Genomic DNA, 26912 nt, shown 5'->3' on the forward strand with positions numbered 1-26912 from the left:
AGAGAGATCATGTTTCTCCCAATAAAATCAACAGAAGACTCTCATTCACAAGCACTAACAAAGGACTAGATTCTTCTAAAGGCATCCAAAAGAACAGAGGAACAGAGCAAGCACACCTTTCATTAGAGATGAGGTAAAGAAAACACATTCATGGCTATATCAACATCTATACCTACAGCAATTGCACCTCAGAATAGCTCAATTCCCTTCAGAGAACTTGCTAGAACATATGTCAATATAAATGAGATCAGAAACAGTGTGACACTGAACAACAAAACAGGCTTTTGCCAATAACTACTTGGAGTTATTTTTTTTATTTACTTCTGGGAACATTATTTTGCATCCTGTATAATCATTAAATAATGTTTTACATATTCTTTATCTTTTTAAAGATTGTTAAATAGCTTTAGATATGCTTCCTTGGGGTTTTTTGTTTGGTTTGTTTTGCCTGTATGGACTGAAAATATGTCTGGAATTACTTTGAAAAGTATTTTTTAATCTTTTCTGTATTATAAAAAACCTTTATTTTAAAGGGGGTACATTCAGGTGATGAATCATTGCCTCAGCAGATATTGTACAGACTGTGATTGAGTCATAAAGGAGAACAAAGCTGAGAACTGATCCAGGGTAGCTGGTAGTTGAGAGGACTGGGACATAGACAGCGGGCTACGGGTGAAAACATACCAACACTGCACAAAGGATAAAAGAACAATTATCAAGGCCAAATAGAGACATTCAACTCTGGCAGCCCAACCCCGTGAGACTGAATGTAAGCTTTTCTTTTTTTTAATGCCTCATTCTAATCTGATATTGACAAAGATTTCCATGTCCTCTGATGTTTCCCCTGGAAAAGCCTAATGCTTTTTCAAAATTAATGTTTCATGTTACATATCCCTCTATTTTTCAGGAAACACAGAAATGTTACATCTTCAAAAGCTTCATACAGGTTTTGTATTGTCCCAGATTTCAACTTTCCCATCACTTGAGCAAAGACCATCTATAACAGCTTTTTTTCCTGTTTAAGTGACTTTTTAAGAACTGAAGGTCTGATGCCTTCTTTGGGGGGAGTGGTAAATTCTGTATTTATGTCTTTTCAGCCCTAGGCCTTCTCATTGCCCAATTTATTTTTCCACATACTTCAAGCCATCAACCTATCTCTGCCATTAGTTCTGATTTATAATGCCTAGGAACATAATCCAATCATGAATCTTCCTTAGGAATGCCATAGTGGCATGAGAAAAGAACCCTGTTTAGTGCTCATCCTAGGGTAGAAAACATGAAGTTTCCAGAGCTATCAAAAACATGAGAGGCTCTTTTGTCTGATATTCCCATTCCAATCCTTGCAATGTATCAGCCCAGCAGAGAGCAGGCCCATCAGGCACTTACAGGTAGAGAGGAAAGGGATTTCCTGTCTCACAAAACTAAGATTTCAAAACACTCCCTTCCCACAACCGGATTTAACAGAGACCTTTCAAACCTTTTCCCCAAAAGAAAAGAGAAAGAGCAGTTTACCAAATTAGCCAAAAGCCAGGATGAGGGAGATCCAGAGTTCAAACTCCCAGCCTGAACTGGGCAGAGGAGGTCTCATTTCTGCAACTCAGGCAAGCATCTCACTTGGGTCATTCAGAGGTCTCTGTGCAGCTATCCTCTCTCAAATTTCTATTTTCAAATTGGGAACCTTTACAATTTCCTATCTCTTACTGGGAGCAAATAATTTTAACTATTCACGATTTTTCTAGCTCTAACCCTTTTATTAACATTCCACATCCTGTTTGCTGTCAGTTCATATTTCATAGAATTGCTATGGGATGGGATATTCCATCTTTTATTTTAAAACAACACAGAAAAAGACTGGAAAGCATTGCCCCACTACACCTCAAAGCTCAGAAAACCAGGATTGCAAACAAAGAGAGCAGGATTTATTTATTCAGCCAATTTCACGATCTCGCTGATGTTATTGCTTACTTTTCCCTGTCTTTATCGGGTGGCCACTTCTGCTGTAAATCGTCTGAACAGAGTGGAGGAGGGCTGTAAAAAGATCTTAGGATTTATTACACTGCTTTTGCAGGATAAGGTTCTGTGATGCAGAATACAGAAGATGCCTATGGAAACATGAGCCCTCTTTGGTCATTTTGATCTTTTCAGCTAAAACTTTCTGAAGTCACATAAGTGACACAGGAGCCTAACCCCACTAGCTTTAGTGCAACTAGTGCTTAACTGTTAATGTTGTTTTTGAAAAGGGAGTTTAGAATGAAGATATAGTCAGTGCTACATAAAAGCATCAAATCCAGTTCACTTAGAAGTTGTTAGAAGAGTTTTGCAGTATAGTTTTATAGCCAGGAGTCACTATTTCAGTCTGAATTATTCAGCAATTTTATATAGGAAGAATCCTATATTCCTTTGCAGTTTCACATTATGTTCTCCTGAATACCTGTGAAGATTCATCTTGGACACTGCAGTGCAATGAACAGAAAATTAATATACACCTGTATGTCAGTTGTCATAAAATGTCTTGCCAATAGTTCTCAGACATCTCTGTTGTTTTGTCTAATCAATAAGAAGACTTAGCTCTGACTTCTACATGAAAATGGAAAAGAGTGAACGCTTACCCATCTTGTAAAGCACAGTGCTCTTCTGAGAAATGTTTGGCAGATACTGCTTCTTACAGTAACACTTTGCTTTAATGGCACTTTAATGCTGAATTGACAGTGGAAGTCCCATAGAAATGTTCAAGGCATCCATATTAATGCTAAATAAAGTCATTATGATTTTAGAAATATGCCATGACAGAAATACCTAATCTGGCATACTCCCTGTGAGCATAAGTGGGAGATGCTTGCTAACCTTTTCAAAAGGTTGTCAGCCTTTAGATGCAATAATCTTTACACATACACAGCACTTTCCTCACAAAAGTACCTAACTCTCCATACAGGCTGCTTCACATTTGCTATTAAAATCAAAGTTGCTCTCAGGTCATTCCTGGGGCAAAGGGGCAGCAGACAGGGAGGCAACAGGAACATGATACATAAACAGCATTGGTGGTAATGGAGACATTTTGCCAAGGATGATCTCTGTGAAGACTCCTTCAGGAGTCTTAGAGCAGACAGAAGAGATCTTGCTCTAGCAAACTAATTGTTTATCTTAAATGAGCAAAAGAGAAATACAGCATAAAATTTGCTGAGATTTGGGATGGGATTCAAACTTAATGACTTTAAATCATTCATGGTTTGAATCCGTTACTAGAACACAGAAAACCTGGGTCAGTTCCTGGATATATTCCCCATGTCTGCCTCCTCCCTTTCTTCCCCCAAAAGAAGCTAGTTCTTGAGATTCCCTTACTCCAGCTTCCACTCCAGGGAGGGAACACATATCTTCCCCAGATAAATAACAAACGTAACTGTACTTTCACAGCTTTGTACACAGAAGAGATGGCTTAACATACTGGAATGCTTAATAGAGCTGGGGAAAAAAAAAAAAAAAAAAAAAAGGACCATTTTACAGATGGTGAACTAAGCTACAAAGGCCAAAAAGAGAGCCACTAACTGGTGGTCTGGCTGTATGTATTTTACACCTGTATGCATTTTTCCTTCCCTCCACACACACCTGCACAAAGAAAATGGCTTCAGAAAGGACCAGAGAAGAAGGTGGTTCTCTCATTTTATATTTTCTTCTCCCAAAATCAGAGGCAGATTTTCAAGAAAAGAGAGTGTAAATGCCTGCATCAGGCAAAAGTGAGGTCATGCAGCTACTCGGGGGACTTCTACCTTTGCAACAAAAACTAGGTTGGGCCCTGAAGCAGGAAAGTTAATTTTTCCTTCCAAAACTTGTCCTTTAAATGGTAAATGTGGTTAACCTTGACACCCATATTTATATCCAATTGCACTTTTTATCTTATTCATCTCCTACTCTCTATTTAAAGTGCTCTGTCTTAAGCCAACCCTAAACAAAACATCAGTTTTCCCAGTAAGTCATGTGTAAAAAATCACCAGTTGCAAGTAGAAAAGCTCCAGACTCATGTTTCAGCATGACTTCATGGGGAGAGAGTAGCCTGATGTGGGATTTCCTATCATTTGCCTGCCCCCCAAAGCTTCTCACTCAGGCTGCTGGACATTTAGAGCTCAGATAAACATGAAAAAAGGAATCCCTACAGTTCTGCCAGACAAAGTTCTGTGTTGAGAAAGTCACTTAGAACAGGTGGACATACATAGCCCTCACTGCAACACTGCTTCTAATCATTGGCTGCTATGATACTGATAGGAAAATACTGCCAGTTTCAAAGATTTGAGCAGCTTAATTGAACCACTTCCATTTCAAATAATAAAGCTCAAAAATAATTAATAAGAAGGATATGGCAATCTCTGCAATAATATTTCATATTTACTGTTGGAGAAATAATCCCTTTAAAAGGTTAAATGGGCTCCAAAGGTGCAATAGAAAATAATAAATTCTCAGGCAAGTTCAAATTCAGTTACGGGCTACAGAGCAGATTCCAGGCAACGTCTGTAAGGCGAGACAGCTTCCTCATGTGCAATAACTGCAGAGACAGTTTCTCTATCTGCAAAAGAGATAATGGTGTTGACCTTCTTTGTGCATTCCTTTGACATCCACTGATGAAAAAGATGCCATAATAAATATACTTTCTTCTTCGACTATAGTCCCGTGAAGTTTCTGTGCAACAGAGCAACCACAATATCATCTTTTTCTGGCTTGCTATATAGAGACTGTCCTCAAGAACAAGGCAAGGAATACAGAGAATACATCCTACTAGAGATTTAAGATATTCTTTGTTAACAAAAAGCAACTGGGAATCAGGCAACATCCCTACAAGTACCAAACTATCCCCATTTCCCTAAACAAGTATGAAAGTGAACAGCAGCTCTTGACAGTTTTAGCTCTCCACATAGTTAGCGATTGCTTGAATTTTAAAACTTACAGAAGTAGTTAGCTGTTCTTTTCTGCTACCATGACAGCCCCCAGCAGGTAGCATGAGAGCTGTGCCTCTTACTGAACAGATAAAAGAGTACAGGCTAAAATAGCATTATTCTTCATTTCGTGGGTAGAAAACAGGGCAAAGATTATTAGAAACATCTCCCAACAGCAAAGTGCCCACCCCTGAGGCACACCCACTGCAGGCCAGTGCCTCAGTTGTATCTGCCTTCAGCACAGGCCCAGAACTAGAAACTTCCTCATGAACACAGAAGGATACACAATCAGGCATTTTATAACCACTCTTTTTTACAAACATTTTAAAACATAATTAAAATTTAATTCTGTACTGAAAGGCACAAAGTGTCGTGCACCAGGGATTGACCATTAAAGTACTGACTACTTTACAGATATCACAACTGATTCGGTTTTTCTGCACAGCCCACAGATGTGGATTTAAAAGCTATCAAACCTTTTGTTGTGATTAAAAAGTTGAAGCCACAAAGCAAGTTAAGAGCCTAGGAAATAAATCATAGAGCTCATTTAAAATATACATAAAAGTTCTCACTTATTTGCAAACTCAAAGAGGTAAGATCTGAGAAGCTGTCTTACTGACAGCACAGTCTGCCTTTGCCTCACTACTTTGGTGAAAAGTTGAAGCACCCAGCAAAGGGACTAAACCACTCTCTTTACTCAAAGAACAGGAATACCACTGACAGCATTGGGGCAAGTGCTCCCACATGGTCCTGACGGTATGTGCTTTAACTGTGAACTGTAAGGAATCAGCACTCCTAAAGCAGGGAAACTAACCCATTCTTCATGCTTCTCCAAGTCACGGTATCCTTTTTCTAAGGCCGCCAGGAGTGGAGTCTCACAAGTCACATTTCGTTATGCCCACCTAATGCAGTTGCAGTGTGTGATGCATTTCTATTTAAAATGTAGGGCATTCTGATACTGTGAGCCCAGCTAAATTTACCCACTGGAAGCGTCACTGTTAATTTAACAGGAAACAAACAAGAAAAAAAAAAAGCCCACTTTATGTTTTTTCTGTGTCTTATTCCATTCTGTAATATTTCTTCCCTCAATTTCAGATATAAGGGGGTCCAGGCTCCTAAACAGACAATTTATTTGCTAAGAACCTGATTTCTGCAGCTGTTCAAGACATGAGAAAAAGAAAAAAAAAAAGCCAATAGCTAAGAAGATGTAAAGGAAAGGCAGGCAAGCAGACAAGTTAACATATTTGTTAACAGTTCTTACATTACAGTATTGCATGAAGCTAGTTCAGCCTCAGTGGATTATTAGGCCTGAATTTGATAGCTTAATAGCAGAGATTACAAAACTCACATGTAAAACCAGCAGTTGGAAAGTACAGAAATTCATATATAGTCATTCCTTTCTAACATAAGCTGCACTCTTGCAGAAGGTAATGTTAAATCTGCCAGGAGAAGGTCAAGACCACACAAAGAAAATAAATCATGGCATCGCTATGTGGACCTGTCTAAAGGTTAAGGATCTAAAGGACATGCAGATACTCTAAAATATAAACATCCCCTAGGGGATAATTACTTAACCAACTCCATTTGAGCAGTCCTGAACAGATGGTTTAGTAGCCATATTGACTATGACTGCGTTTTATGAAACTATTTATTACCCACTGAGACTGGGAACAAGTGACACTATAGACACATTGCCTGTTCTCTCTAATCCTGTGTATCTTTGCAATATCTGGTGACCCAGAAATGTATTCCTAGAAGTACCATCTCCCACAGGTAGTAACAATATAAAGTAATGATACACAATGTCCTATAGGTATAAAGCCTGACAAGACTAAGCACAAAACAGGCTGTTTGGATGAGTTTTCTAGCCACTGTAAATTATAGTGGCTGCTGTACAGTTAAACAGACCTAAGATAATATTGACACTGCTGGAAGTGTATAAAACACTCATCAAATTTATGTTTGGCTGTGAATGAAGGGCCCACGGCTATTGGCCCAAGCTTCTTAAACCACAAATATTTTTCCACTTCTTCCAGGCATCACACATACTGATGCAGTATATTTTACCTGAACTTATTCCAGTTCAGACTAGGAATAGGCTCACACCAGTTTATTCAGGGTGAGTGTGACCATGGTAAGAGTATAAGGGAGAAAAGGATAACTCTCTCTATGAGCTCATGAAGGGACCAGGGGGGACAAAAAAATATACTCCTGCCTGCGCAGGTGGCCAAAGCCAGGCTTATGGCAAGCAGTAAATCACGTTACGCTTCTGTCCCCAGTGTAACAAGCAATGATGCTTGAAATAAACCAGCATTTGAATAGGATGTATGGTAGCTGTGCTGGGTACAAGCTCAGAAGCTGTCAGCTTGGAGAACTCTTACTGCAGCAGTGATTTCTCAGTAGCAGTCTCAAAAAAAACCCAAACCCCAAACTTGCAGTAATGTCCTGTAGTCCAGCCCTATAGTATTTTTTTCTAACATTGACTCTTTTAGAACTCCTACTTCCTACAGAACTCCTAAAATTTTCAGTTTTGCTTTCCTTTGTCTGTGCTTCAAGGCTGCAAAACAAGTACACTGAAGATCACCCCTCCCCAGCACAGCCATGAGTGATACATTACCTCTTGTCATAAAGCCAGCTTTCCCAAGGGAAAGTTTTAGTCCAATAAAATCTGAGAGTTTGACATTTGGTTGGGACTTTCAGACATCTGGCCTGCACCAGGATCTGCCGCAGAGCTGGAAAGTACAGCCATTTCTACAGCACACACAGATATCAACTGCACCCAGCACATGCATTACACCTGAGCCTGTCCAGAAGCAGTAGATTTACTGTGCCTGTGCTAGACGGATGATTCATGTGAATGCAGTGATCTGACATGTCCCAAAAGCATTGTGTTCATAGCGCATGTGTTGGCCATATGTGTAGTATATGTGACAGCAAGACCAGTACTCCCTGGAAGAGTCAGGTCTACTTCAAATGAGCTATACAACAGTACACAGAAATACCTGGACACAGTATCCGTCACTGCAAGCTGCGAGTTAAGAGAGCTGTGCTAGTGATAGCAAAAAGAACTGTACAGAGCAAGAGGAATTGTAACAAGCTGCAATCACTTCATTCTTGAGGCGTAAGATCAAGTCATCAAGTGAGTAAACATGCCATTTCCCCCAGAGACAGGGCTTGCTGCTAACTACAGCTTTTGCACTTACAGTGAGCACAAGCCTGAGAGTAAACCCTCCAGGTTCCCCTGAAAGCCCAAGCAGCAAGCAGTGGAGCATCCTCTTAATAAAAGGGAACTGGTAATCCCAGCCCTTCCCCTTTTGTTGACCAGCTACTTAGCTTAATTGGGGGAATATTACACCTTGGCATGCCAAAGCATCTCTGTGGGGCAGGGCAGGAATGAGCAAAACTGTTGAGGGCAAAATAAGAGAAACTGGCCAGACTTTAGCTTGCATTATCAAGAGGGAGAAAACAATTCATAGCTGAAGGACAAAGTAACGTGTCTCCAAAAAGCACTCATGTAATCAATGGCAGACAAAACAGTTTATTTTATTAGATTTGGAGCAAAACAGCACTGTCAAAGAACATCCCATTCAATGGTATCAGGTTCTGGGCAAGTACTAAGCACAAAATATTCAAAGCTCATGCTTTAGGGCTCAAGGGGCTGGGCCAGATACTTAAGTCTTGAATTGAGAAACTGGGCTCTGCATGGCCTGCAATAAGCATTTTATATGAGGGAATGTCATTGCTGCTGCCCATTTATCACCTTCCCCTGTACACAGACTTCCCTTTTTCTTTTCTAAACCGACACAAGAAAATGGTTGCTAAAAAAGAATTCAGAACCCTGACAATTTGGACAACCTTCCACTAATCTTCCCTTCAGGGTGCCCACAATCCTTTAAAGCATGACAAACTAGCAGAGGGAGCTCCTTTATAGTCACTAGGCTCTATATCTTTATAAACTGGGCTCTTCTGTATGCGGTAGAAAACCTGGGAAAGCAGACACTGTACAAAGGAAGGTGGAAACAGACATTTTTAAGAATGCTTGAGGGGCCACCAGATGGAAGGCAAAGATCTGGGTCAAATAATATGATTCTTTAGGTACAGATGGAAAAAGCTACTATAGCCTTGTTGGTGAAGCAGCCGACATGCCTGCTAATCCACCTACCAAGGGTTACATGACACTTAAAAAATATTATAATAATAAAGATTGGAAGGCACTGAAAGCAAAAAAAAATAAAAATAAAAAATCAGCTTCGCAGAAAACACAGCCCTGCCCCCATCACTTTTGGTTTAGGTGTTATTTGTAAAGCAGCCAAACTGATATGGGCCTTGACACGTGCAGAACGTTACAGCTCCAGGCAGCTTCTGGTTAAGTAGGGTTGAGAAAATCATGAGTCTGTGTGTGTGTAACGACAGCAACAGCTAGGTTAATACTTGCCTGCTATTTTATTTTTTGTTAAGGTTTATCTCTGTTTTGATAATGCCACCCTGGCTGCTGCCAAACTGCTGCTGTGGGGAGAGGCTACGTAAACTCTTCTGTAGGTTGGCAACACAACATGTCAAATACACACCTTCCAAGAAACCAATTCTAACGCATTTCCAATAGCAAATTTTATGCCAAATTTTTACTGGCATATCTGATAGGGTGACTTCAAAAATATTACCATCATCAGCTAGTTACCTGCTATTTCGTATTCCAGTTTCTGAAGGTGAGCAAGCTTGAATACACACTTTTAGACACCAGAAATAACATTACAAGAGTTTGGATATAATTGATAACATGCTGTTGGCTAACACTTAGATGCAGCCATATCACATGCTTTTATACATATGCACACACACATATATATGTGCTCACATTTCTTGGTCTGCTTGTGGTACAGCACGTAAGCTAAAGCACCTCACTGGCAAGAGCAAGAAACTGCTGGCAGTCCACATTCTGCCAGACCATCAAGGCACATTTTGCCATGATTATAATACATGACTTAAATAAAAATACTTTTTTTTTTTTTTTTTTTGGAGATAGGAATGCATGAACTCTTTCTGCAACAGCCACAGAAGTTACTTGAAAAAAATCCTGCTTTTTATGACTCACATCTTAAGAATGGATGTTTTACACAGATTAATCATTCCCTGTTATATCCACCAGTGCATCCTCCAGAAGAAAAACAGATACCAAACCTGAAAGTTTTCCTTCTATCTCAATTTAAGGATTAGGATTATAATGAATATGCTTGAAGGATCAGAAACAAGGTATTTTAGAAGTATATGTGAAATTCAGAAGTTGAATTGTATTACTAAAGACATTTTTTTCAAGTATTACTGCATATAGTGCAGCATAAAGCAGTACGAAAATTGTACAATTTAAGAATCAAATTGTTTCCAAATGAACTATTACATGAACTCTAATAGCATTGCCAGTTGACAAGGTTACATAGCTTATTACAATAGGCTTAAACGAAGGAAAAATGGAGACATGGATGTCTGAAAATAGAACCCCTTGGTTAATAAAACATCTTCCAATGCTATTCATTTACTTTGTCTTTATTATTATGGCAATAAATTTTAAAGCATGTCAGTAAACACACGTGAAGCACTCGTGAGAAAGCAGGATTAAGGTGAACACCTATGGTTGAAAAAAAAAATCCTTTTAAAGATTATAATTCACAAGCTGTGCATACTAATGCTTCTTCATCCATCTCAGCAATTAACAGAGATGAAAAGAGAGACTGACTAAACAAACAGACTTTGAAGCATCCTTTCATCTATTTAAGAAAGTGTTGGGATCTCATTGCCATCATTTTGCTGTGTTTTATAGCTTCCTGAGAATCTTCAGTAAAATACCAATCTGCTTGGAGCAAGTCCTACAGGTATTTTTCAAATCAGAAATACCTGAAAGTTTATCATCTCCCTCTTATCCGTACAGCTCTTGACAAACATGATGGGAAAAGATTGATATTTTGTCTCCTCATTTCCTGTACTTGAGAGATATTTTCTCCATGAATCACTGTACATCAGCACATCATGCTTCCACTCCAGGGCAAGAAGGAACAGCTCTTGCCACAAACCGGCCCCTCACCCGAACAGCTGGGAGAAGGAGAGGCATCCACAGCAGGGATCACATGGGAGGAATGCAGGGGCAAAGTCACTCGGGAAATGTTGTGAGCTGCGTCAATCCTGAGAGAAAACAGTGTTAGTTTAGCAAACTTAAAAAAAATAAGAAGAGGTAAAACCACCCATTTTGTGTTCCAGGGTGAACAGCAAGTAAATTATCATCAATTACACCAGCAGTAACCACTGCACCTGCACATGTGCAAACATAGAAGTAGACAAACCATACCGCAAGGTATAAATATCCATCTCAATGAGAAAACACATTGCAGCTGCTGCTACTCATCTGAGGAAGAAAAAAAAACAAACCTAAAACACATTACTCCTATCTGCTTCACCTCCTTAACCTCCTCCCTGTCCTCACAATGCAAAATGGAGGAAGACTTGAAACATATCTTGAACTTCACACTGTATGTGACTGGCAGAGGAAGGGAAAAGAAAATAGAGAGCGCAAAGGAAGAAAACCCTCAGTGGAGCCTAACACTCTTCAGAAGTTCAGAATCTCAGCAGTGTGCCCAGGATGCAAAATGTGTGTTACCAGTGTGCCAGGTGACCCCTGATCATCTCCAAGTTCAGGGCAAAGCCCAGGTGAAGGCTGGGACAAGGCTGGCATAGGGATTCAAAGCCAGGCACTGAAGAGCCGTTCCAGCAGGGCACTTAAGACCATTCACCATTTAAGCAGTCCCACATTTAAATGCTCTGTTGAAAGAAGGCTTTTGTTTTGAAAGTTCCTGTCAGTGCTCTCTTTTAATAGGAAATCAATATATCATTTGTTTTCTAGAAAGTAGACACCCGTCCTTCAGGACTTGCACAGCCAAGTTTAGCTCTGGTGGAAAACTGAGTAGTTTTGACCTCACTTTTTTTTCCATGAATGTCACTTTCCTTACCCTGGGGATAGGAGGTAAGCAAAAAGCAAAGGGAATGAACATCACCTTATAAGTTATACCTAGTTATACCTAATACCAACTATGGCTGAATTCTCAGCTCTTAGTTTTTTTCAGTGATGCTGGCAAAGCAGAAATCCCAATGTGATCTAAAAAGTGATAAAAAGGTGGGAAAAATGTGATCCCTTTCTTTTGTGTTTGGCTTTTAGACTAGGAGCAGGAGGAAGAATAAAAGTGGTAGGGCTGACTGCCAAGAGCTCTGCCCTGCAAGTAGGCACAGATGGGTTTGGGCAAAGACTTGGCAAAAGAGGGGCCTTGGAGACATCTTCTCCCTTAATATTAAGTCAGGTCACATAAAAGAGAATCTTAATCCAGAAACAAAAGAAGCAAAGTAACTTACTCTTCCCCAGAACAAGGTGAAGAGTTCTTAGGGTTTCTGGAAGGAACTCAAGTTGCAAGAAAGCAGAAAGGAGACTAGCAGCACACGCTCTGGTCTGTTCCTAGACAGTACATCACTTAAGGCAGAATATATCATAAAAGCAGCCTGAAGAAAACAGCTTGAATCCTTCTCTTCCTTCCTGAATTAAAGACAAAAACATGATCTTGTTGCAAGATGTTTATTTACAGCTGCTTAGAATAGAATGTAAACAAACATCTTGTAAGCTTCCTGCTGACTTCCCATTACATGTACAAAGCTTAGCACTGCTTCAGCAGGTACTCAACAATGCTGCTGAAAGACAGCAAATTCTCTGTGAGAATATTCCAAATTAAACCTAATGTCATTTTTCCACCTTCCTCATACTCCCGACAGAAAACTAACGTTCAAAAAGACAGAACATCACATCTGCAACTGCAGTAAGAATAAATCAATGAACAGTAAGTGATAAAGGAGGAACAATTTCAAAAGCTGCAGTTCATATTCACATGATACTGGAGTCGAAGGAGTGACAGTACAATAAACAGCAGTTCCACAGTCATACTTAAGAAATCCAAGCTTAAAAGGAAGGCATTGAAGATTAAACACCTGGTAAGTAATACTGAATCATATATGCGGATTGTCACAAGCTACCCTGCTTGCCCAATTTTTTTCTTTTTTATTATTGACATTATTAAAATACATAAACCAGGACATCCTGTTCTGGCATGACTTCTGCTTTTGACATGAGAAACCCTTTGAAGGGAGAAAATTCAGCCCTTTGATCAAGAATGACAGTGGGCACAGACTGTATGGACAGAATTTCTCCCTATAGTTCACTGACCACATCATGCCCCTTATGCAGCAGATGTAAGTATCTGCTGTTACTTGTGTTGCTGTTCACAGCATGAAGTTCCAGTATGTGGTACACTGCACAGCTGGTAACATTACATCAGATATGAACTGTTCACAGTCCAGATTCCAAGTAACTTACATTTCCAAATGCCCTAAACCTTGACACTTGAAGGCCTCTGGGTTTTTATGTAGAGGCACTAGTTAAATTCCTTCTTTTGAAGAAACCCACTTTTCTTACAACTAGAAACTGCTAAAAGGTATGGCAGTGTTTCATTTTTACAGCTCTTCCTATGCAGTACAGCTAAGGCAAGGGCAGTGGCTGGATGCTTCTACTGGCACTTACCGTTAGAAAGCATATCTCCTTGCTGCACAATTTCTGATTGACCTTTGCCTCCTACACAGAATTGTGATAAGAAAGGTCACCTGATGTTAGTTTTCCACATCTTTGAGAAAGTGGGAAGAATGATGCACTGTCCTGGGTGAAAGCCAGTCTCTCTCTTCCACTACACAACAGATAGCTGGAGTAGAGGCAGCAGTACAAACATGCGACCCTGTCACAGTTCTGTTGCTGGAGAAGGCTGCAGCACACAGCCTGGCGGTACCTTGTCAGACTGATGGTAGGTGCTGTACAGATCTGGAATAAGACTGACCTAGCAGTTGCCCTAGGTCTCATCAAGACAGGGAGCAAACTGAAGCAACTTGCAACATCACATTCCTGAGAAGCCCAATGTGTGAATTAGGGTTACTTGCTAGAGCTGAAATTGGCAGATCTGTGGTCTTTACCAGCAGTATTTAATCCGTTTAACTAGTTTGGCTCTGAAATTACTGGGCTAACTTGTGTAAACATTGATGCACCTAAACAGGATTGAAACAAGCTTAGTTATGTTTGCCAGAACAAGCTAAGGTATTTAAATGCTCTGACATTAGGGATCCACACCAGTTTAAGTGGATCAGATTTTAAGCCAATTGTTAAACCGGCTTCATTTTTTTTTGCATACATAGCATAAAATATAAATTTCTTTATCCTTCCTATGCAAGCACTTCCATGACTCCTGGCAAAAACCTGATTAACATGCCAGGCTGCCATGTTTCTACAAGTCTTTTTGTTCGGTATGACTGCAGCTCTTAAGTATTTAGCCTGCTTTCAACTTAGTACTGCCTGGCTCTCGGCTGTTAATTCCCAAAGTAATAATCCCAGACCTGAATTTGTTCCGATTTCTTTCTTGTTCTGCCTCAGGTTATTCACTTTCCACTGCTACACAGCTTCTCATGGAATGATTTCCCCTCCCAAACGTCTTCAGTAACACTGTCATGCAATAATTCCAATGGAGAAGAAAAAGATAAAAGTACCCTAAATGCCATACTTCCACATTCTAAATAAAGATGGTTTTAGTATTCCAGAAAGCTGCCATTCAAGTCTAAGACCTAATTTCCTTTTCAAATAGATAAATCAGACTGCCTTTTATCCTCAGAAGAGAGCATGGATTCAAATATTCCTTGAGAATTTAAAAAAAACCAAACCCCAATAAAACCCCAAAAAACAAAACTGTAGAAAGCAAACTGTTTAGATTTGCAATATAAGTATCTTGTTACGTCATCTCATTTAATTAGAATCACACTGCTTCAGACATGAGCCTCGAGTGACTGATTTCCATGGAAGTCAGTAATTTCATTTTCCCAGTCATTCAAAGAATCCATTTTATTTGTGGTTGTGTTTTTTTTTTCAGAGTACTACTTCAAATAGAAATTAAAAGCAAGAACCTAGAAACTCTCTCCCTCTTCCCCCAGTCTATTCTATACTTAAAGAAAAATCAAGTATTGTAAACTGGCAAGCATATACAGCATCAGAAGTCTCCACTGTATATGAAGAACCATGGAAAGAGAAGAAAAGCTTCCACTTGTTGGCTAGAATAAAAAGTCTTCCAGAATTTAGTAAGAAGATAACAAAAGGAAACAGACTGTTGTCTCCTATTGGAGAGGGAGGAAGAGTAGCAATGGAACAATTTTCAGATCTTTTTTTTGTGTGTGTACAAAGCCTAGGAAATCTCAAAGGAAATGACTTCCAGAGCCACTGTAAGTGCTGAACTGTTTCCCCAGTGGAGAGCAGGATAAAAATCCTTAATCTTTTTCTTTGTAAGTAAAGGGGTCACTAACGTGCACCCAAACAGACCCTTCTCCAGCAGAATGCTAAGGAAAGACACTTAGATCTCAGGAGCAGCACTTTTTCTTTTCTGCTTGTGGAAGCAGGCCTTGTTAGGTGCAGGTTCAGGTATCTGTGTGCATAACAACTAACTTCAGTCTGGTGCATTGATTTACTGGGAAAGGAACAAAATAAAGCTAAGAGTTCTTTTCCCCAAAAAACATGAAACGGAAAGAAAGACTATTCTTAAGGACCAATTTGTTGTTGCTGCTGCTAAAGCCTGTGAAGCCACAGCCTCTGATCAACATTGCCTGCAACCTCCTGGTGGGAAACTAGGTATCACTAATGGAGAGGTGAGTGGGAGAGCACCAAGATTAAAGTCGAACTTCCTTTGCTGTACAAAATGCTAGAAAACAAAACAACAACAAACCAAATTGTTTCAAATACTGTCTTATTTGTGGCAGACATTTAGCTGTGTACTTAGTGCACTTCTGCCTTACAAGAAACCCAGGAAAGCTCTGGAATCTGTGATTTTTCACCTAGTTTGAGCAATGCTGAAGGAAAGACACTTTTTATGTGCCTGAACCAGGAGGCAATACAGTATTCAGTACCTCTATGGCTTCCCTATAGAGCTCATCTTCACTGCACATCATAACTCTCACTTTACAACTCCTCATCTCACAGGGGTATCTGTAAATGGATCAAGCTCTTGCTGGTGTATCCATTCAGTCTTCATCCATCAAAGTGCACATGCAGCTAACCATACCTGCATTTGTTACACTTAGGTTGAAACAGTTAAAGTAAACAAGATGCTAAAAGACAGTTGAGCAGATAAAAACTCTTTAAAGAATTAGGGAAGATATATATATTCCTGGCTTTTAACTTGGGTCAGAACTGATAAAGTGAACGTGAATAAAGAAAGTAGCTTCTTTTGGGGTGCAGTGGTCCACAAAGGCAGCAACATTAATACCAGTAAAAGAAATGATCCTGAACTGATTAACTGAATAATCTGCATCTTTTAATAGAGCGAAGAGTCTCTACATAAAGATGCAACAGTGATGTTGGGTAGTTTTTAAAAATTTAGTTTAACAAATGATTCTTGAGTCTTTTTACAGGGATTGATTTTTCCAGGCTTGGAGAAAAGATGAATTTCGGAAGACTCAGAAGAGTTACAGAGGTTTTTTGCACAGCACCATTCAGGCCATCACATTTGGCTCTTCACATAGTGTCTCTGGAGAGGATCGATGGCCAGGTGGGCTATTTACGGACCCAGACAGAATGGCAATGCTATTAATCATTCTGCTTTCAGTGTGGTTGCATTTGCATTAAGCAAAATGCAGGTTGGACAAGAAATAATCTCTGTTTTTTCCTTTCTTTTTTTTTCTCACCTAGGAAACCTAATAGCCATGTCTATCATCTGATGAAAATTATTGCTTTACACACAGAAATAAACTGGGAATCATCCAATCAATCTTTTTATTGACTCTGTTTCCCGAGGCTTAGTAGATACTAACTGCAGGGCAGAACCTGTGCAACATTCATATTTACTATTTTTCATACTAAAGTCAAAGGCAAGGAGAGTATAAAGAACTAGAGGACTTGAGGACATTAGGTAGCAGCCGGATAAACAAATTCCCTTTTCTTATGACATGCCACTATCTGAATCATAGCTCTTCATCATGCCTCATGAAAAAGATACAAGTATGAGAGTAATACAAGGAAGCAAGACAATTTGTATCCCTTTAAACAGAAGATGACACTGGCAAATTATACTGTGAAATCTGGACTCTGCCTCTGCTACACATATGTGCCAGCACATAGCCACAAAGCATTTCAGTTCCTTGAGCTCCCACATTCATCAAGTCTCAGGCCACAGATTCTTAGTCATTCAACACTCACAGGCAGCATCTTCCTACCCACCCACACCAGATGATATGCATTGTTACTGTGCCTATTCCTTGCACCATGGCACTCATTTGAACTTGGAGACAGAGCTGCCTCTGGACCCCATTGAGCGCGCCTCCAGAGGGGGTCTCACCAACAAGTCAGCTGTCAGAAACAAGACACAAACAAAAAGAAGTTGAAACACTGGCCATGACTAGCAGCTCTGAGCTGCTGACTCAGACCTCCTGGGTGTGGTGGGAAACAGAAGGCCAGGAACATCCTTGGGAAATAGTCATTACATTTCTGCCTTCGCCCCTTCCTTTTCAGTGGTGAAATCAGGTCTTTAGGATGTTCATTGGCATCTCCTGCCTCTGCACTGAGCCAGAGCTTTCCAACCTCTCAGCTCTTGAGGATAAATAACACTTTCTTGTAACATTCCACCTGGCACCAAGAACCTAAGACAAGTACAGACAAGAACCACAGCCATCCTTCACAAGAACAGTTTGGCTCATTTCTTTTTTGGATATTGCTGCATTACAAACAGGTCTTTCCAGGCAAGCCCTATTCTGTTCCAGACTTCCGTGAGCCTATTATCTGTGGTGTTTAATAAAAACTTTGGCTTATAAAGATACAGCTAAAATCACAAACCCTCGAAATCATTCAAGACACCACTGTAAAACTAACGTGATCAGAGGAGCAGATGACTGTAGCCTACAAAGCACAGGATCTTTCTGTACTTACTCACCAGTATAATGAATCAAGAAAAAGTCCTTCACACATTTATCATGACATTTTATTAGATTTGTGGAACAAAATACTACTAAGGCCATAAAACCCAGGCAAAACAGTTTCAAGACTTCTGTATGCAACACAGAACAAAATTAAGTAACTATGCCAAAATGTAAACTAAATCTCACCAGTTAATCACAACCAGGTAAAGTTTTTTGTGATGTAATTAAAATGAAAATATCAAAAGAACTAAAAAAAAAAAAGTAAATCATGACAGATTCAAAATTTGAAGCAGAAACATGCAGAGAAATTTTAATGCAGTTCTGTACCTATTTCGTGTAGCCAGAATTTTTATTTATTCCAACATTTTCTGGGAAAGGTCAATGTTTACTTGACGGCATTGACAGAATAGGTAGAATTAGACCTAATCCTTCCAGTTTGCTCTGCCATCACTCCCTTAAAAATCATGACTCAACTCTAATTCCTGAGCTCATAGAAAAGAGGTCTGGGCAGGAGTTCAAGAGGTCTGCCAGTCAATCTCTGTGCTTTACTATTACAGGATCAATTATTCCTCCATCATTCTTGATGAACGTTTAAGAACAGAGTTAGACAGATCTCCTTTGGTGGGAACTCCACAATTTTTCAAAGTATTGTATTCCAGCACTGCAGACGTTACACTGAAACCAATGTCATTGCTACTAAGTGGCACAAGTGCCAGAATGAAGTGCCATTTGACAAATATAAGTGCAGTTCTTGTTAAAAAGGCTCTTCATCTTACTATTTCAAAAGCATACTTCTTTCTTTGCTATTCCTTTACGGCAAGTCAGTTAACATTTTATCTGAACAATTAATCTGTTTCTGAAGCCAGACGTTTACAGTATAAGATTGAAATAGCAATAAGAAATGTGAGGAAGATGCTCCTCTCCCAGCTTTACTATAAAGCCAACACCTTAAACACCATACTAAACTGATTCTGCAACCTTCTCTTGTGCTAGCAGTCCCAGTGAAAACAACTGAGTGAGGAATGTTCACGTTGTTAAATATTGGGTAGTTATACAGCAGAGGACACATTAGCTGTGGTCTGTATGATCAGGTACATCATACTCAACAAAACTTTAAACACAGCTTTATAACATACATTAAAAGAAAAAAAACTGTCAAAATTACACTTCAGTGTAATAACTTTTCCTTCTTTTAAGTTTTTTTCATAACTACTGTACGTCTTTCTGATTGCTATAAAATAAAGGCCAGTCTTTCATCAGTTTGCTTACTATGGTTCTTCTTCCCCACATTCCCGGGTTGTTTGAGGTTGTTTTCTTTCTATTATTCAAAACATTTTAGCTCCAGGGAAACTGGTCTCATCATCTTTCTTTCCACACAGAACTAACTGAAAGATATTAATGAAAGATTCACTAGGGCAAATTTTCTGAGTATAAGCAAAAGCAACATCAATATTTCAATGTCTACAAAATTTGGCTATTCTCTTGCCTTGAGTAAGTTGTTAGAAATCGTTGTACTTTAATGGATTCAGAATCTCTTGACAGGTTCTGTAGGTACCTTGCTTATGAAAATTCATAGGGGGAGAAGAGACTTTTTTTTTCCCTGAACGATATTTGACGATTATGAGCCTGCTCAGGTTTTACAATATACTTATAGTGGTGCAAGTAGAAATGTGACTGCTGATCTTTTCATCGTGGTCCTTGTAGACTGCCAGTTTCCCAGGCAGTTTCAGCTGTCACAGTTGCTTAGAGTCCACTGAGCTGTTTTTAGTTACTCATTCAAATATTCATAAGAACCAAGGGCTGCAGTTTGCTGTCTGGTAACAACTTCATTTTCTGCTCATACTGAGATCGTCCTTGTGGGCTGCCTCTTCCCACTTAGATTGGCTTTTTCACAGCCACGTGACCTTTGAAGGATAATGGAGTTTCCCTGGGAATAGGAGAAAGAGACATGTTCTACCTTTTATCTTTGCTTGGCTGGACGATGAAAGTAATTGCAGAAGACAGTTATGGATTAGTAAAGAGACATGTGAAATGATCAAACCTGTATCAAGCACTGGTTTCTGCTACTAGAGAGAGCACATGCTTTAATTATTTACCTCACAGGACAGCTCACACCTCAGGATGGCCACATTTTTGTGCAAATATTTACTTAACAACATTGTACTTGAGCAGAGTAATGAAAATCGGTGTAATTTCATTTAATGTTCCTGGGAAAGACCAATGGACTGTGACATTTCCCTGCATGGGGGAAATCACTAGAGTGCAATGTTTCTATTATTTCATTAAAACTCTTGCTAAATAACCCTTCAGGGCAGCACAGTTTTGCATTTTTAGCTAAAGGAAATAGCTGGAGAGGAGGAATCCACAAGTACTACTACTTAATAATAGTGCGTTGCAGGCTTTCTAAGAGAAAATACTATTTAACACACATGAATACCCAGTCACACTTCAATTAAAACAGTATTTACAGGAAGCTAAGCAACATCCTGCAGTTAGTAAAGGTGGCTTCCACTCTGTTGGGTATTCATACAGTCAGGAGAAAGCACAAAGGAGGAAGCTCAGGCACCGCCCTTGCCTGTCTACAGATCATATTGTAGCTCCTGTCTCCCTTCTGTCCTCTTACTACTTCTTAGCAGCTCTTTTCCAGGAAAAGCTTATGGGTAGCCACAACATTATCACCCAAAAGAAGAGCACATGCTCCTACCCTCATTTCTCCATGTTATGGCTGATTAGAATATGAGCCTTATAGAAAGAGTTTTAAATTACATTAAACATTTAAATTAAATAAGCTATCAGGGTTTTAGAGTTTTATGGAAAAAAGTTTGTCACTACAACTTATATATATATATATATATAAATAAAATCTCAAAATGACTGTCCTTTTAATTACACAGTCATGACACTTTCTTTAAAGATTGTCTCCTTCAAGGCTTAGACTGCAAGTGTTTATTTACACACTCACTGAATACAAGTACATAAAAGCATCAGACAGCAGTGAAGTCTTCTGGATAAGCTGAAAAGGATGGAATGGGTATAACATAAATTTTCCCTGTCTGTCCTATTCCACTCGAGATTCAAAGGGTGTGGGGAAACCTCTCACAGGTTAAGCAAAAAAAAAATATGCTGGTTTTGTAGCTGATGAATGATAAAACACCTCTGCAGGAAAGCAGGGATAATGGAAAAATAGAGCCCAATAACATCACTTGTTTACATTAGAGAAACACCCATTACTGCAGACACTGCTAAGATACTGTCAGCATTTCCCATATTTCAAAAGCCTATAACTTGGCCATGAGAAGTCACTTATAAAATTGAATCCAGAATATAGAGCGAGATTAGCTTCATTCTGTATATTATTGTCACAAGGTGGACACAAAAAAAAACATGTAATAAAAATAAATAGAATAAAAAACCCAGCAATAAAAATAAATAGAATAAAAAAACCCAGCTACAGCTAAATCAAAACTAGGTGTATTGATGAGTTAGCAAGGCTAAAGGCATCTTAAACTCAAGCCAGTCAGGTAACCCTTGTTCCAATGTCTTTAAAGCAAAACAGTGGATTAAAAGAAAGACATATTTATCTGGGTTTTTGGCTTAGTTGTGGGGTGTTTAGTTGTTACTACAGCTTTCATTCAGGAACAACAAAAAAATCTGAATAAACAAACAATTGAACAGTACTATTAAATGCATGAAAGCAAACATAAGGAACAAGTAGTGATACAATCTCCAGTTCTTCAGCACCTGCAACACCTATTTGTTTCTTTGTGGAGACATGGAGCAGGAGCTGTTTGGTCAAGCAGAGGGATCTAACTTGATAGATTTTGACCTTTCAAGAAACCCCTTCAGCTCCCCCCAATCTCTGTTTCCTTCAAATATTTTTCCTTTCCAAGGCTTCTGAAGAGCAAAGGTTAATGAAGTAATCTATGACTGAATGCTAACATATGCAACGTATGTACAGAAAAACGCACATTTTTGACATTTTTCTGGAAACAACTATGGTCTCTTATAGCTGCAATTTTGAAAGAATGCAATTATGGTATAGAATTTCAGCTACCTTTGGGCTGAGGCCCCTGGATACATGCAAAGAATTAGTGTATTGTTGTGCAATACATTTGTGAAATCATGTCTCTCTAATATTCTCCTCTAGAGCAATCCCTCTCAGCTAAAAATCATGTCTGCTTTCTTTCTATTTGTAAAAATATCTATTAAGGGCCTACAAGGCTTATTTGCAGTTTCCAAAAATCAAAACCGTATGTCAGCTAAATTACCTACAAACCAACCCAACGAAAGAACTGCTCTACTGTTGACAGAAGAGCATAAACTGAAAAGTCAAGCACTGAAGGTAACCAGTGTGGTGGTGCTGGTCTACTGGAGAGGGGAGAATTCTCAAGATGAGGATTTTCCACCACAGAGCACTGCACACACTGGCCAGCTCTGGCAGCCTTTGACTGCTAAATTTAGGTATGAGCTAAGATAAAACACAAGGAAAGAGGCTGGACCAAAGTCAGTTGAACAAGTCTAAATGACAGGCATATGCAACATGTAAAACTGACCCTCAGTCATGATTAGACATGAATTCTAATGTGATCAATGACCTTTTTCTGCTTTCCTCAATGCAAATAACAGTGCATCCAGGGATTTAGTTCACCATCAGAAAGAAGAAACAGGTATCCCCCTCTTGTCTGTGCAAGCAACTTGATGAAATTGCATCAAGAATACAACTGTTGCTCTGAGAGATCCAAGGCTAAAATGGCTTAGGCTTATCTTATTGATAGGATAAAATAAAGGTGGGCAGGAACTTAGAGACCAGATATATTGCTCAGAATAGCCTAAATTCCAAACATGGAAGCCAGAAATCTACTTTGCAGCCAAATTATTTCTAATATCTGTTTTAGTTCAGTTAAATTTCAGTTCAAGGTGTTTTATCCAGTTTATTTGACAGCACTAATATTTATGCTGCTATCTAACAAAACAAAGTAATTTATTACCATTTTACTGATAAAACTTCAAGCCAGTTCCTTAGCACAAATCTGAGTACACTGGATTGCAATGCAACTTCAGAACTCTTGCTTTAACATACAGAAACCATGACCATTACAAGCAGTCAATTGCCAAGGAGAGACTTGACTGCTAAAGACACCATATACATTCATAAAGCTCCAGAACAGCAAAAACATCTCGTAATAAACAGAACTAAGAAAAAGAAGTAGTATTACATTTTCATCAAGCAGTATCATCAATAACCTTAACCTTTTCCATGCTTAAGCCTAAAAGAGATCCAGATAAAGACTGGGATTCAAAGTAAGGCATAGCTGCTGTACTTGGGTGAATGTGTCACACCACAGCTTTGCAAGGCATGACTGCGTCTGCTGGCTAAAGGTGAGGAGAGCCTTTTATTTTGCACAGCTCCCTGTGCAACGAGCCTTCAGAATTTCTCCAAAATTCCTCCAAACTATCAAGTGTTGCGAGTTAGGGGCTCAATTCAAACCCACCTAACTGACACAGATTCTGCCCACCAATTTTAGTCAGACCCTGATTTGTTCAGAGCTCCTCTTGCAATGAAAGAGGGAGTTTCAAAGCCTTAAGGAAACTTTTAATGAAGCTGAAAGCTATGTTTGTTTAAGCCTGAAGATTTGTGTCTAAACTCCAGCATGTATCTTCTAAAGCAAAGTCTTCCATGTCCCGTCTGAGTCCACAAGAATTAAATGAAAATTCATTTTTCTGATCTGCAAGAGCATAAAACACAGCCCAAAATACCACACCTAGAAGATTGCATAGCTTTTTCTCCACTTTTATCTTTTTGTCACTCCTTTGGTGTGAGTACAACCTGATTCATGCAGAACCCAAAGCTCCTCCTTCACTTAAGTCTGTATTTTTCGCATATAAACAAAGAATTCCCTTTACACTCATCTTTCAGGATGTATCTTCCTCCATACTTGCATGGGGTCGCAGATAAACCCTGAGCAGCCTAGTCAAACCACCCTATATTTAATGTTTACATGGTAAAACAGCCTTACCATATTTTCAAAAGTGTCACCTGCAAGAGACTCACTGTATTAGCAAGCAGCAAAGTCCTCTCACTCACCCAAGTATGGCACAATATATGTATTATACCAGAGTTTCTTCCTGCAGCCTCTTTTTTTCGCCCATGACAGTTACTTTACTAACAGCAGCCCAGAAAACACATCCTTGCAAAACAAAACAAAAAAAAAACAAAACAAAAAACAAACGAAATACAGACTTCCACACTGGGAAAACCCCTAAAAATATATATCTATACCTGTATATAGTATTTGCATGTAAGAAATCTTGGAAATTTTCATTGCTAAAAATCTCTATTATGTATGAAGGCAGGAACCACCATGACATTTTCTTCACTTAGCTTGGCAAAAGGGGGGGGGGGGGGGGAAGCAGCATCAGATAATTTCTATATTGTAAGCAAGACAAAAGAGCTTGTGTGCTTTTTTTAAACAATAGAAATGTAGATAGACTAATTATCAACGTTTCCTGGTTAGAAAGAATTTGAATTTCTGAGGTTAGTCACAATAGCTACATTTGGGTTTTTTGTACACTGAGTCCTCGCCTGCAGTACTGACTCGCCATAGCGCTATTGTGTTTAAAAAACAGAAATATAAATACACTTGCAATATACAGTATACTCTTAGAAATACTATATGGGTCAGACTTAAATCCTTCTGCTGACATTCAGCAGTTATAACCTCACTGAACCAATGGCAGTACTCACAGAGTAAAACACCAGTCAACACAGCCTGTACTGACTGCATTGGGCCCAGCCAAGTGCTGTGTAATGGGCATACATGGGCTAAACCTCACTGGCATTAGGGACATGGGGATCAACGCGTGTGGCAGAACACAGGTATTAGCTAACAGTCCCTAGACGGCCTTTCTCCCCACCCTGGCAGCACAGAGCACAGGCACACAACCATGCACCACCAGCAGAACGGTCGGAAAATTAACAAAAAACAAAAAACAAACCAAACCAAACAAAAACACCCCACCCGCCCCCCCCAAATCACATACACACACACACACACATATATATAAAAATCCACCCCACCAGCATCTTAGCAGCCATTAAGACCACACTTACAATAAACACAGCTGAATCTATTCTTCAAAAGCACCTTGTGTAGAAATAAGGCATTTTCCAACACCACCAGTATGGCCCACAGCAGTACCTAAACCCAGAACACCTGCCAAACATGCAAACATTTCATTTCTCCTCTTACAGGATTTTCCAGAAAGAGGCATGAGGTTTGTAGCCGGGTGGCCCTAACCGGAGGTGTTTCCCTGCTCCCTTCTTCATGTATCCTATTGCTACCTTCACGCTTAAACGTCTTTTCCCCAGGCACAAGCCACTTTTCTCACATTTGGGTTGCTTTCTCCCCCTTAGGAACCGGGTTGGTCACTGAACCCAGGAGGCTACAAAGCGGCTCGTTTCCGAGCGGTGCCGGTGGCGGAGCGGCGCTGCCCCCTATCTCCACGGCTGTGAGGCGCAGCCCTGGCCGCTGGCAGGGAGCTGCCGGGAGGTAAACGTGCCAAGAAAGCAAATGAGCGCCGGACACGTCCTTTTCAAACACCTGGCTTTCTGTGAGGTAGTGCCGCTGATAACGCTTGAAGCGTTTCAAGCTTTCCCCTTAGAGAAGGAGGGAGGGAGGGAAAGAGGGAAAGAGGAATGGGAAGGACAGCTCAAGAGCCTCCGCAGAACATCGTATTTTTGTGCATCTGTTCTTTCAGAAATTGGCATTCAAAATTATATGGAAAAGCAAACTTCGGAGAGCTTCCATCTCCCCACCACACAACAGTTTCAAGTATTTCAAACTACAGCCTTCCCACCATGCACCCCGCTGCACCAAAAACACCCTCAAAATCGACATTAAGCAGCCTCTTTTCACAGTTCCCCATTAAGAATTGCTAATCTCTCAAAAGGTTTGATTAGCATATGTTGAATTTTACAGTACTTTGATTAAGACAGATTATTTCTATTTTATTAACTGAAAAAATTAGCAGTCAGAGCACTGACTGCAACATGAAGCCCCCTTATTGCAATGACACTTTACCCTATGGGTAGGACGAATGACTCTTTGGGCCTCTTACCTGGGCAATCTTCAGAGAAGCCTTTCTGCAGGAGCATTACAATAGGGAGAACATGCTGCTGTCTTCATCTGCTATGTTCCCTGAATACACAGTTTATGAAATCCAGTTCTAATCACCACCTCATAGACCTACACATAATAAAGCTCTAAAATAGATCCCTGATTTACTTTTAAACCAAGCACAAACAGCTCCCAACTCTGCTAAAGCTTGCTACACCCACCTTTTGAGGGCTGTTAATCAATCTGTCCCTGCCCTTCATCAGCTGTAATTTCCTACAACATGCAGGTGACATGCAAATGAATTTACCTGCAGCACTTCACTTCCCTCCCCACCACCAGATAAAGTCACCCACAAGCAGCACACAAGGCTTTGGCTGCCCAGTACCAACCTCAGCCCTGGTGAGAGGAGATAACTGGAGTGACGCAGGACCCATGCTCCTGTATCCAAGAGGGATAGACCAAACCCTCACTGCCAAGCATGTTTCCTCCTCTAAAAAGGTTTCACAGAGATGAATCACCTCATTCTGTGGTTTTCTCCCTGGGTACTGACCAAACTCCACTCTTGCCCTCATGTTTGGAAGGCTGTATGTAACTTACATAATTTTGAACAAGTACTGGGGGGGGGGGGGGGGGAAGAGAACACGTGTGTGTTCCCTTGGCCTCTCCACCATCTTTTTTTTCCTTTAATAAAACCCAACAGCATCTAATAGAAGGCACACTCTGACCTGAGCAAGAGGATCTCTTTCCCCCCATGCTCAGCATGGGAACTGAGCTTTCTTTCCATTTCAAAGGATCAACAAAGTTCCCAAGAAGGAAACGTCAAATTCTACCTTTGGAATCAGTTTTATTATTCCAG

The 26912-nt window shown here is 39.8% G+C and overlaps 1 protein-coding gene across 3 annotated transcripts in view; it reads right to left on the bottom strand.

Annotated features, from left to right (window-relative positions):
* The window catches only part of EPHA4 (EPH receptor A4), a 225955-nt gene extending 199661 nt beyond the window's left edge, over positions 1 to 26294 (bottom strand). The window contains exons 1-2 of one of the 3 annotated variants that reach the window (XM_061365138.1): positions 26278 to 26294; positions 26058 to 26185 (exon numbers count right to left, since the gene is read on the bottom strand). In XM_061365138.1, the coding sequence (XP_061221122.1) occupies positions 26058 to 26094 (37 nt within the window). In that variant the 5' untranslated portion in view covers positions 26095 to 26185; positions 26278 to 26294. Of the gene's footprint in view, positions 1 to 26057; positions 26208 to 26277 lie in introns of those variants that run through there. The other 2 variants (XM_061365137.1, XM_061365139.1) reach the window with 2 other exon arrangements.
* Positions 26295 to 26912: the final 618 nt, after the last annotated feature.

Source organism: Neopsephotus bourkii, unplaced genomic scaffold (assembly GCF_033783945.1).
Source record: "Neopsephotus bourkii isolate Nb327-2 ecotype Australia unplaced genomic scaffold, CSIRO-AGI_Nbou_v1 NB_1279, whole genome shotgun sequence".
Lineage (NCBI taxonomy): Eukaryota > Metazoa > Chordata > Aves > Psittaciformes > Psittacidae > Neopsephotus > Neopsephotus bourkii.